Source organism: Heterodontus francisci, chromosome 18 (assembly GCF_036365525.1).
Source record: "Heterodontus francisci isolate sHetFra1 chromosome 18, sHetFra1.hap1, whole genome shotgun sequence".
Taxonomy (NCBI): Eukaryota; Metazoa; Chordata; class Chondrichthyes; order Heterodontiformes; family Heterodontidae; genus Heterodontus; species Heterodontus francisci.
In genome coordinates, this window is record NC_090388.1 from 72,071,354 (window position 1) to 72,084,725 (window position 13,372).

Below are 13,372 nucleotides of genomic sequence, written 5' to 3' on the forward strand. Positions count from 1 at the left end.
AGAGGAGTATAGAAAGTGTAGGGGAGTACTTTAAAAAGTAATTAGGAGAGCGAAGAGGGGGTATGAAAAAACACTGGTAAACAAGATAAAGGAAAATCCCAAGGATTTATAAGTATGTTAGGGGCAAGAGGATAACCAGGTAAAAAGTGGGGCCCATTAGGGATCATAGAGGCAATCTGTGTGTGGAGTCGGAGGACGTAGGTGAGGTTTTGAATGATTACTTTTCATCTGTGTTAACTATGGAGAGGAATGATGTAGGTGTAGTGATCAGGGTAAGGGATTGTGATATACTCGATCAAATTAGCATTGAAAAGGAGTAAGTATTAGCTGTTTTAGCGGGCTTGAAGGTGGATAAATCCCCAGGCCCAGATGAGTTGTGTCCCAGGCTGCTATGTGAGGCAAGGGAGGAGATAGCGGGGGCTTTGTCACAAATTTTCAGATCCTCTCTGGCCACAGGAGAGGTACCAGAGGATTGGAGGACAGCGAACGTGGTACCATTATTTAAGAAAGGTAGCAGGGATAAACCAGGTAATTACAGGCCAGTGAGTCTAACATCAGTGGTAGGGAAATTATTGGAAAAAATTCTGAGAGACAGGATTAATCAGGGATAGTCAGCATGGCTTTGTCGGGGGAGATCGTGTCTAACAAATTTGATTGACTTTTTCGAGGAGGTGACTAGAGGTGCAGATGAGGGTAAAGCAGTTGATGTAGTCTACATGGACTTCAGTAAGGCTTTTGATAAGGTCCCGCATGGGAGATTGGTTAAGAAAGTAAAGGCCCATGGGATCCAGGGCAATTTGGCAAATTGGATTCAAAATTGGCTTAGTGGCAGGAGGCAGAGGGTGATGGTAGAGGGTTGTTTCTGCAAGTGGAAACCTGTGACCAGTGGTGTACCGTAGGGGTCAGTGCTGGGACCCTTACTGTTTGTAATGCACATTAATGATTTAGACGTGAATATAAGAGCTATGATCAGTAAGTTTGCAGAAGACACGAAAATTGGTGGTATCGTAAATAGTGAGGAGGAAAGCCTTAGACTACAGGATGATATAGATGGGCTGGTAAGATGGGCGGAGCAGTGGCAAATGGAGTTTAATCCTGTGAAGTGTGAGGTGATGCACTTTTGGAGGTCTAACAAGGCAATGGAATATACAATGGATGGTAGGACCCTAGGGAGTACAGAGGGTCAGAGGGACCTTGGGGTGCTTGTCCATAGATCACTGAAGGCAGCAGCACAGGTAGATAAGGTGATTAGGGAGGTTTACGGGATACTTGTATTCTATGCCTTGGCTAATAAAGGCAAGAGTAGGGGTGTTATGATGGAGCTGTATAAAACGCTGGTTCGGCCACAGTTGGAGTACTGTGTACAGTTCTAGTCGCCACACTATAGGAAGGATGTGATTGCAATGGAGAGGGTGCAGAGGAGATTCACCAGGATGTTGCCTGGGCTGGAGCATTCAGTTATGAAGACTGACTAGATAGACTGGGGTTGTTTTCCTTGGAGCTGAGAAGGCTGAGGGGGGACCTGATTGAGGTATACAAAATTATGAGGGGCATTGATAAGACAGATCGGAAGAAACTTTTTCCCTTAGTGGAGAGGTCAATAACTAGGGGGCATAGATTTAAAGTAAGGGGCAGGAGGTTTAGAGGGGAGTTGAGGAGGAATTTTTTCACCCAGAGGGTGGTTGGAATCTGGAACACATTGCCTGAAGGAGTGGTAGAGGCAGGAACACTCACGACATTCAAGAAATATTTAGATGAGCACTTGAAACGCCATAACATACAAGGCTACGGGCCAAGTGTGGGGAAATGGGATTAGTTGGGACAAGTGCTTGATGGTCAGCATAGGCTCGTTGGGCTGAAGGGCCTGTTTCTGTGCTGTAAAACTGACTCTAGGATTAAGGTTTCAGATCTTATAAGCCTACATTTATATATACCTAATTTTCATCTTGCAGGGCTTTTCTACCCAAAAATCCAGCCCCATCCCTAAATCCAGGCTCCATAAAGCAGCTGCCTCTATCTCATAATTCACACAGTATTATCCTTCTAACTTTGTTCTCCCCGCCCACCACCACACCCCCCCCTTCTCCCACCCCCCCCTTCTCCCCCCCCCCCCACCCCCCCCTTCTCCCCCCCCCACACCCCCCCCCCCCACCACTCCACCAACGCCACACGTACACCACCAGTGGAATCTCTGTTGTCTTTTGTGTGTTGTGTATCAATTCTTTCACCTGACACCATTGTCTTTTATTACTCAAGTATTTTTTCATGATCCATTATCTTAATTGCATCAGTGTTTCTGTGGCTTCAAGTCCTTCAGTAACTATGGAACGTTGGGTGTGCATTTCACAATGGGTGCAGCTATAACATAATATATCCACCAAAAGTCCCAAAGGCTTATTACGTAAATACACTACATGATATGAATGTGAATTCATCTCAACCAGGGGAGCGGTGGAGGCACTGGATTTGGCCTTTGTGGCTCAGCTAGACACTGGAAAATCAGCCAGAGTTCTTCTAATCACCATCTGCTACTAGTCTGTGTGTGTGTGTGATGTCAGCTGAGGCAGGAGCAGGCTTGTCTGTGACATCCTTCATGGTCAAATGGACCATCACCAACATGCATTTATATAGAGCCTTCCAAGACACTTCACAGGAGTGTAATCAGACAAAAAAGTTAACACCAGGCCAAAGACGTGGGTAGTAGGATAAGAAGAGCTCTGATCATTTCTTTGTATCCTTCTCCCTCCCAACCAACATTCCCTCAAAGCTGTTCAGGTGTGCAGCCATCAGGAATGTGCCACGCAGGGGACAAACAGGCCAAGCACAACAGTCCCTTTAAAATCGCGCATGCCTGGCAGTCTTAACGTGAGCGTGCAGTGCAAGAAACTAATCGCTCATAGTGAAGGGAAATTAGAGGGCAAATTGCTCCCACCCCCAACTCCTGTGTCTGCCCTGGAATAAACTCTTCCCGCAAGTCATTTGCAGAGGCACTTTCAAATTTTCAACTGCCTATCCATTGGCCTTGTAATTGCTGCAACATATCTGCTCAGTTACCCCCTCATCTCCATCTTTAATGCCCTTATCCTCATTAACACCACTACACACTCTCTCACCCTGATTGTTCCCCCTGGTATGACCCTCAACTCTACTCCCTTAAGTCCAAGGGTTGCAGACCTAAATGTTTATGGTGGATAAATGCTTTAGTGATTCATTGCCAGATCCGACTGGAACACCTAAAGCGTTGTTAGGTCTTGGTTTTGCTCTGCTCTGCCAGAACTATTCATCGTGGAATACAAAGATAACTTGCTGTTTCTCTTCTGCACTACAAACCAACTTTTTAAACACCCTCCCCCTCACCTCCACTATCACCTCCAACAACAAGTGCGAGGAGCTCATGGAATTTTTTGTCATTAAGATTGAGACCATCAATTCAGCTGCCTCTGTCACTTCACTCCTTTCCATATCCATGAACTTGCATCTTTCTATAATTTCTCTCATCTCCTTTCTGAGCTCATCTGTTCATGAGACCTAATTCCTGCTCCCTCAACCATACTCCTACCAAATTGCTGACCATGCAATTTCCCTTCTTGCACCCCCCCATCCCCCACCTCCATCATGTTGTGATACTGTTAATGGTTGCCTCCTCAGTTACTGTTCCTCATCCCTTCAAATAGGCTGTTGTCACTTGCCTCCTCGAAAACCCACCGTGAACATCCTTGCAAACCCCTTCCTCACCACCAACCTGCCTTTCCTCTCCAAAGTCCTTGAATTCACTGTTACCTTCCAAATTGTGCTCATCTCTCCTTCTCTGTTTGAAGCTCACAAATCTGATTTCCACATCTGCCACAGCACTGAAACAAGCATTATCAAAGTCAGAAATGACGTCTTATGAGATGGTGGCCATGGTAACCTATCCACCCCATCCTTCTCAACTTGTCTGCAGCCTTTAACACAGTTGACCACATCATCCTTATCCACTCTTTAGTTTAGTTTAGAGATACAGCACTGAAACAGGCCCTTCGGCCCACCGAGTCTGTGCCGACCATCAACCACCCATTTATACTAATCCTACACTAATCCCATATTCCTACCACATCCCCACCTGTCCCTATATTTCCCTACCACCTACCTATACTAGGGGCAATTTATAATGGCCAATTAACCTATCAACCTGCAAGTCTTTGGCATGTGGGAGGAAACCGGAGCACCCGGAGGAAACCCACGCAGACACAGGGAGAACTTGCAAACTCCACACAGGCAGTACCCAGAATTGAACCCGGGTTGCTGGAGCTGTGAGGCTGCAGTGCTAACCACTGCGCCGCCCCGCTGCTGTTCAGCACTATGGGATTGCCCTCGCATGGTTCCATTCCTACCTATCCAGAGATTCACCCAGAATGGCTTCTCCTCACACTCCCGCACCTTTATCTCTGGAGTCCCCTTGGCTGCCTCTTATTTTTCTTCTACATACAGCCCCTTGACGACATCATCCGAAAACACATTAGGTTTCACATTTACGTTGATAACACCCATCTCTACCTCACCACTACTTCTCTTGAACCCTCCACTGCTTCTGATTTGACATGTTGCTTGTCCAATATCTGGTATGGATTAGCAGAAATTTCCTCAAATATTGGAAAGACCACAGCTGTTGTCTTCGGCCCCACCACAAATTCCACTCCATAGCTACTGCCTCCTTCCCTCCCCTTGGCCATTGTCTGAGGCTGAATCAGGCTGCTCGCAACCTTGGCATCCTATTTGAGCTGAGCTTCCGATCACCTACTTCTAGCTCCATAACATCGCCTCAGCGCTTCTGCAGCTGAAACCCTCATCCATGCCTTTGTTACCACTGAACTTGACTATTCCAATACTCTCCTGGCTGGCCTCCCACCTCCATAAACTTGAGCTCATCCAAAATTCTCACCAAGTTCTGTTCAATGATCATCCCAGAGCTCAGTGACCTACAATGGCTCCCAGCCTGGCAACGCCTCAATTTTAAAATTCTCATCCTTGTTTTCAAATCCCTCCATGGCCTTACCTCGATCTATCTCTGTCCCTACATCCCTCTGGGATGTTTGCATTTCTTCAACTCCAGCCTCTTTGGATCCCTGATTTTCTTCACTGTACCACTGGTAACTATGCTTCAGCTGCCTTGGCCTAAGCTCTGGAATTCCCTCTGCTGCTGCTTCTCTCTTCCTTTAAGATACTCCTTAAAACCTATCTTTTTGGCCAAGCTTTTGGTTATCTGACCCAAAAATCTCTTTATATGGCTGTGTCAAATTTTGTTTGATAATTGCTTGTGTGAAGTGCCTTGGGATGTCTTGCTATGTTAAAGATGCTAACAAGGGCAAGTTGTGTTTATTGGTAGTAGGCTATTCAACTGTGTCTATAAGAAATAGGAGCAGGAATAAGGCATATGACCCCTCGGGCTTGCTCCATAGTTTAATAAGATCGTAACTGATCCTCTCCCTCAACTCCACTTTCCCGCCCAATCTTCACATCCCTTGATTCCCTTTGTCTAAAAAATCCATCAATCCCAGCCTTGAATATATGATTGAGCATCCAAAGCTCTGAAGAAATTCCTCCACATCTCAATCAAAAATGGCTGTCCCCTTATCCTGAGACTATGCCCCCTAGTTCTCGGCTCTTCAGCCAGGGGAAACAGCCTCTCAGCATCTACCCTGTCATGCTCTCGCAGAATCTTATGTTTCAATGAGATCACCTCTCTTTCTTCTAAACGGCAGGAAGTATTGGCCCATTTTACTCAATCTCTCCACATTGGACAACCCTTTCATCCCAGGAATCAAGCTAGTGAACCTTTGTTCCATCCCCTTAAGGCAAATATATCCTTCCTTAAGTATGGAGACCGAAATTATACACAGTACAGTCTCACCAAAGCACTGTACAATTAGAACAAGATTTCCTTACTCTCGTACTCCAACCCCTTGCAAAAAAGGCCAACATATATTTGACCTAATTGTTGCACCTGCATGTATTTGTGTTTTTTGTGTTTATTCTACAAGGCCACCCAAATCCCTCTTAACACCAACGTTTAATAGTTTCTCACCATTTTTAAAAAATCTTAATTTTTCTATTCCTACCGAAGTTAACCTCATAGTTCCCCACATTATATTCCCTCTGCCACCTTCTTGCCCACTCACTTAACCTGCCTATATCCCTTTGCTGACACTTTGCATCCCCCTCTTGGCCTACTTTCCCACCTAGCTTTGTATCAGAAGCAAATTTGGTCCCTTAATCTAAGCCATGAATATAAATTATTAATAGCTTAGGGCCCAGCACTGATCCTTGCAACAGCCTGTCTATCTGAAAATGGCCTGTTTATTCTGTTCTCTGTCCGTTAACCAATTCTCTATCCATGCTAATACATTATCCCCAACCCCATGAGCAATAATCTTTCATGACCTGTCTGAATGAATGCCTTTTGAAAATCCAAATGTTCCACATTCACTGGTTCTCCTTTGCCCACCCTGCTAGTTACATTCTCAAAAAAACTCAATAAATCTGTCAAACAAGATTTCCCTTTCTCTGCCTAATCATATTCTAATTTTCTCGGTGCCCTGTTACCACTTCCTTCATAATGGATTCAAGCATATTCCAGCCCCGAAATGTGCTCTCTTGTAGATGGTAATCAGGAGTGGAAAACACAGTTGATCTTTTTTTGCTCTCTTGACTAAGTCAGTTGTGGTACCCCGAAAACCACTTTGCTTGAGGTGACCCAACTTCATCACGTACTAATCAGCAAACCACAAGGCGTCATGGGATCTATGCCAACTCCAAATGAACCACCAGGAAACTTAATATTTAACTACTTAACATTTGGGGGCAAGACTTTTTCATGTAACAATCCGAAGCCACGTGGTACATCTGCAGAGATGACAAAGAAGGACTTGGCCTTACTCTTCGGTAGGTAAGGAAATGGCCGATCAATAGACTTGATTACAAACAGTAGTTCCCTGTTTATTCTACGGCTTTTTTAAGCGGTTACAAATCATGATGTTTGCGACAGTCACTTTGATTGGATTGTTGAGATCTGCGAAGCCTTACTCATCAACTGTGACTCACTCGTCATGGTTTTAAAGTGACCGATTTCACTTTTTTAGAAGTAAATTAAACTTTATAGTTGGCGAACGTTATTGTCTTTTTTTTAAGAAATCCATAACGGAAGCTCACCCTAATATTACCGACGCGCTGACAGCTTTGTCCTAGGCACAGCTTATCAATGCTTAAAATCCAGCACAAACTCCCCCGGCCACATTCATTCATTGCTGCACTCTGATGTCCTGTAGCCGGGCTGCTGATGTCATTAAATTTCATCATATAGGCAGGGAGGGGTGGGAAATGGATAGTGCTTCCTCCTCCATACAAAAAAAGTAATTTCAAACAAAATCAGGAAGCCATCAAACGTGATTTACTGATGGGAGCAAAGATTATTTTTGTTTTGTATTCCCTTCCTTTCCCGCTACCGTGTGTCGAAACCAGTAGCACTGTTGCAGCGGCAGCAAACATCACTTCCATGCAAACCTACCGCCTTGTGCACCGTGCGTCTGTTTCATAAAAATCCTGGCGAGCTGGTTGGCCCCCGGCACGCCACGTGAGGCGAGTCACCGGACAGCTGGGGGTGGTGAGAGGAGGGGGGGGGCGTTGGGGGGGGGGAAATCCAGGCGATAGCAGAGGAGCCCTGAGCCATTCGGACGAGTTTCAAATAATAAATAATAATAATAAAGGGAGGACTTAAGCCGCTATGGGAGACAAGAAGAGTCCCACCAGGTAGAGTACTTTCAGACCCTCCGCTCCCTACACCACCCCCGTGGAAAAAAAAGAGGAAAGGATACCCCCTTCTCTAAATGTTTTAAGTGTGTGTAAATGGAACGATCGCAGAATGGGAGCTGGTGATTGGGGAGCAGAATGTTGCAGAGCTCGATACAATGTAGCAGCCATGGCGGACGGGCTTGTTACAGTAGTCAGTGCGTGCGTGGGAAATTGACATGGGGAGCTGCAGTTTCGCTCAAAGGATCTGGCCCTTTTTCTTTTGATCGTCACCGATTGCCAGTAAGGTCTTTAGGAGGAGGAGAGAGGAGAGGGAGGGAGGGGGGAATGGGGGAAGCAACAAAAAAAAGGCAAACTAGTTGCAGAATAAGCCGGCGTACCTATGTAATTTTTCACCTCTTTCCATTCCTTTTGTTGTCCAAAACAGACCCAAAAGGCAGCCCAAGCCTTCCACAGACGAGGGATACTGGGACTGTAGTGTTTGTACGTTCAAGAACAGCGCAGAGGCTTTCAAATGCAGTATGTGTGATGTCAGGAAGGGCACATCAACACGGTGAGTCTCCACTTCCTTTTTAAATTTAATCTCTTCCTTAATTTATCTTTCTATTAATAAATTAACGTTGTTCAGGCTTCTGAAATAGGATCGAAGGGATGGGGGGTTTGGTGTTGCGATCTTTATTTCTACAGTCCTGGCTAGATTTGTCATTTGAAATTTACTATTTTCAAGCACGATATCATCAGTTTTGCAGATTTAAAGCCACACAGGCAGATCTATGAATGAAATTGGACTTTCACTGTTGCTTAAGGGATGCTCTCAGATCATTGCCGCTTGGTTACAGTTCTTGTTTTGAGAAACTGGTAGTTGAACCACTTGACCAAACAAACAAAAAGGCTATGCCCCTGAATAGAATTATCCCAAAAGCCTCTGGATTCAAGCTAATGAAGTAGTCTATTTATAAATTAGTTTTTCGAAAGCAACATTGTGTGTTACTGAATTTGCAATTTTAACGCGCAGAATAACTAGTAGATTCAGACAAATGGATCTGTGTCTTAAATTAACTATTAAAGAAAAGTGTACTCTCTTGCCCCATTTTTATTTTCCCTGTCTGGGCTGTTCACTTCATATGCCCTTCCTTCAGCCTGGAGACAAGAGCATATTCTTTGCACTGGTTGAAACTGTAATCGGATGAGATGCAATTGAATTGCATATTTATATTGTGAATATTTGCATTAAGCAGGGCATCCTGTACTGAATACGCAATTGGTAACATAGCTTTTTTCCCTTCAGTTTAATGGTCATAAAATGCTACTTTATGGACAGATGGTTTATAGAAATATATCACTGAGCAAGAGCTTGTATAAGGTAATGCAAAATTTGCATTTAATTTGGGCAATGAAGAGGAAGTTGCCATTAGTACTATTTCATAGGAAGTAGTTATGAAGAACTCAGATTAATTTGAATATTCTTACTTTTTTTCTTCAAACATGAAGTACTTGGGAGCAAGTAGGAGGGCAACCTTCTGAGAAAATCAAATAATCATCTTAGACATAGTCATTAACTTAGGATGCTTCAGTGCTCATGTCATTTCAGGTTTGTGTTCATCAGCTCCTTTGCACTATTTGGTTCAGTAACTCCATGCCTGTTCTCCCAGTGATGGCATCATTATTCAAATGTTTTAAATAAAATAGTGAAAAAACAGCAGCCAAAAAACTTGCTAGTTTTTTGTAGCAGCTCAAGAAATAGTGAAATGCCCTCTTTTGTAATAGTTTTTTGTGTGCGTTTTTCTAAATCACAAATGTTCATTGCAGTTTCATTATTGCTTTAATACTGCAAAATCTAGCCCACGATTCACACTTAAGGGTTTCGGGGTTTTTTGCAAACCCGAGTGCTTCTAAGTGATCATTTGTCACTTAGTTGCCAGGTATAAATTATGTGTTTGTCTGTTCAACAAGTGTGACCTATCATTTTACAGTACCTCTCCAGCTAATTAAGGCAAATAATTGGAAATAATTTGACTACAAAAGTGCTATTCTGTTTTTTGTTCCATCGTGCACCTCCACAGTTTTCTCCTCTTGTATCTTGAAGTAGTTGGTGCATTGTTGGATTATACTCATATGGGTTTTGGTCATCCTCTTGCACCTTGCCCTGGTGGCGCTTATTTGTGTGTGAGCCTTAACACTGAGTTTCAGGAGTCCATTTGATTGTACCATAAATAAACCCAGTTCTGTCCACACTACACAGGCACACTGCAGCAAGCTTTGTTGGATACTGAGCTGCAGTTTGGCTGATGTTTTTTTTTCAGTCCCTTAATTCGTGGGTAGCAAAGGCAATTGCAGCACTCCAGATAACCGTGTGCAGACCTTCCTGGTCCATACAGCTAAACTATTCATTGATACGCTCGCTGAGTCATCAGGGAAGTTGGAAGCTCAATCCTTGACATTTTGTTTTAAAAATAAAAGCAAACCTACTCCACAGAAATAATCTTCAAGGAATCCAGTACAAGGGAGGCATAATTCTAAAATTAGAGTTAGGACATTTAAGAATGAAATCAGGAATCAATTTTTCACAAAGTGTAGTGGGAAAACTGGAACTCAAAAGGCTGTGGTTGGTGGTCCAATTAAAAATTTTAAGACTTAGTGATCAAGAAATTTATTGGGTAAGGGTAGTAAGGGTTATGGAGCTGAGGCATGCAAATAAGTTGAGGTACAATCTAAATGAATGGGCCTACCCATGTTCCTATGTATCGATGTTTAGGACTTTAAGTAGATCTTATGGCAGGTTTCACTTTATTTGGAAAACTTGTGCTTAACTTTATTGCCTGCATAATTTCATTTTGGTAGTAAAACCATTTTATCTCGGGTGTCTTGTGGTAGAGTCAATATTGAGTTAAAGATTTACTACTAGTATCATGAAATAGATGGTGATGGGGAATTGAGAGGATTTAGATATTGGTCTTCAATCTGCGGGATGTGTGTTTGAATTAATCCAGGAAATGTGTCGTTCCTGCCCTGTTACTGATTGCAAGGGACCTTGGGTAATTTTAACTTTTGGAGATAGTGTAAAACTGGTGATATCAGATGAGTCACCTGTCAACCAGTTATCCTTGGTATTAAAGTTAAAATTATCTCCCATTCTCTGTAAACTGAATTCCGGCAGTCTCAATCCAGTTTTGAGTGTGCAAAATGGAACAGTCACATTGGTGCGTTAGGAAAAAGGTTAATACTGAGGTATAATGTTGGACAAAGTAGTGTAAAGGGAGCTTTGCTCTACATCTGTCTGAGTTGTGCTTGATCTGAAGTTACCGATGCTGACACTGGGTGCCAAAATAGAAAATCTTCCACTCCAGAACACTGCCATCCCTGATCTTGATGGGCACGAAAAAGTAAAAGAATGAAAACACTTTGTCAGGAATTTGAATTGAGATTTTGTTGAGAGTTAGTTATGACTGTCAAGTTTTTAAAAAATAATTTCTTGGTCTGGCTCATTGTGACTGCATTTGAAGTGTAGGATTTTGTGGGATGACGAGTGCTGATTGAAACTGTGGTAAATCTTAATAATGTGTTCAGTATTAAACATGGTTTATTATGGTTCTGGCCAGTGTAAAAGTACATGAGAATTACTGATGTCTGCCTGGACTGTTGAAATTTTAATGATTTGTCATAAATGTGGTAGGAAATTGAATGAAATGGGACATGAGTTATGTAGTTTTGCAATCAAAGGCCAAACATCTTAGCATCAGTAGCTGTAACTTAAAGAAAGTACTGTGGATACATTGCTGTGATGCAATTTTTACTGTCTGTAAGGAAAACTGCTTATTTTAATCTTATAAATTTTTATGAAGCTACTTACTTTGTATAGTTTTTAATGCATAACAGCATGATTTATAGCATTTTTATGTTTAAAAGTTTTATTTTTGCTTCTCAGCTATTGGTTGTGATGATCTAAAGTCATCATGGGCAGATTTTAATATACCCTGCCAGGATATGTTATAGGCCGTATAACTGCAGCCTGTCAATGTTGATCTTTTAATGTGTATTATCAATTGGGGTCTCTTCCCTACCATTTTCCCAGTGCATATGTGTGGAATGTTGCAGATTTTATTAAGTCATTGCTATTGGATGATTTTTACCCAATGAACCTTGTTTAAAAGTTGGCCTGTCAAACCCAATTATTAATAACGACAACTTTTAGTTGTGAGATCATTGCTGCTCAGGCACCACCAGGAGACTGGAACCTCTGATGCATTGTGACTTACTTTTATAATTCTTGTCTACATTATAACTCACTGTATAGGGTACTTCATTTGAATCTGTACTGGGTAAAGGGTGGGTGGGTTGGGGGTAGGAGCAGGGATGCTGTTCGTACATGATGCCAGTAAAGAAAATATTTCAAGAGACGTTCATTATATATTATACATTATAAGTACTTTTGTGTTACAGTATGGATGGGTGTGCCAAACAGTGTAAAAGTTAATGGGAGAAAAATCCTGTAACTGCTGCTTTGTTTGTGAACTGTTGAGTTTTGCAGTTTACTTTTGAAAGCTTCTCCATGCTGAAGTAAACTGTCAGCTTGAAAAAGAAATGTGGATTAAGTCTGTGTTTTATATAGTAATTGCTTTGCTCTTATTGAAAAGTCCGTCTTAATGCTTAATTCTTATGACATTAAGCACTTTATTTTTTACTGTCTGCAGTAATTACAGCTCTGACCTTAGATTTCACATATAGATAGTTACTAAACCAATTTGAGCAGATTTGGCCAGAGGCTGTCTTTGTAAATACCACGTAGTTCTCATTTAACAACCTGTGGTAAAATTTTGCATGGTTTTATTTTACACTTAATGTATTAATTGAAGATCAGAAGTAACTCATTACCAGTCCGAAGACTTCTTCCAGAATAAATTCCTGTAAAAAGACAGTTGGTAGTCTTGTACTTGTTCATTAATTGCAATATAAAATCTTACCTAGAAACAAAGGATGCAATTATGAGTAAATGGGGACTGATTACCTTTAGCAATAAAGCTAAAATAATAACCATTGGTTGTAGCCCTGCATTACCGAAGGTGTAAGCAGAGGTGGGACCTGTACAAGTTGGACGGGTTGCACCGGAACAGGACCAACATCCTTGCTGGGAGGTTTGCTAGTGCTGTTGTGGGTCGGGGGGGTTTAAACTAATTTGGCAGAGGGATGGGATACAGAGTGGAGGTACAGTAGGGGTGTGCACAACCAAATATAGAAGAGAAACCAAGTCAGTCTGGAAGGCAGAGCAAATATAGACCTGTTAAGACACAAGCGAATAATGCAAGGCTGGATTGCATCTATTTAACACAAGGAGTCTTACTAGTTAGGCAGATGAATTGAAGACGTTGATTAACACATGGGAATATGATATTATTGCTATCATAGAGACATGGTTGACGGACGGGCAGGACTGGCAGCTCAATATTCCAGGGTATAGAATCTTCAGGCATGATGGGGGGGGGGGAGGTGGGGGGTGTAAAAGAGGAGTGGCATTGCACTGTTGATCAAGGAGTCAATTACTGCAGTAATAAGGAGGGATGATATCTTAGAAGGTTCCTCAAATGAGGCC

General features: G+C 42.5%; 1 protein-coding gene across 4 annotated transcripts in view; it reads left to right on the forward strand.

The window, feature by feature from the left end:
- Positions 1-13,372, forward strand: part of yaf2 (YY1 associated factor 2) — a 180,725-nt gene that overhangs the window by 11,093 nt on the left and 156,260 nt on the right. For 2 of the 4 annotated variants that reach the window (XM_068050980.1, XM_068050981.1), the window contains exons 1-2: positions 7,670-7,785; positions 8,213-8,338. In XM_068050980.1, the coding sequence (XP_067907081.1) occupies positions 7,760-7,785; positions 8,213-8,338 (152 nt within the window). In that variant the 5' untranslated portion in view covers positions 7,670-7,759. Of the gene's footprint in view, positions 1-7,669; positions 7,786-7,966; positions 8,068-8,212; positions 8,339-13,372 lie in introns of those variants that run through there. The other 2 variants (XM_068050983.1, XM_068050982.1) reach the window with 2 other exon arrangements.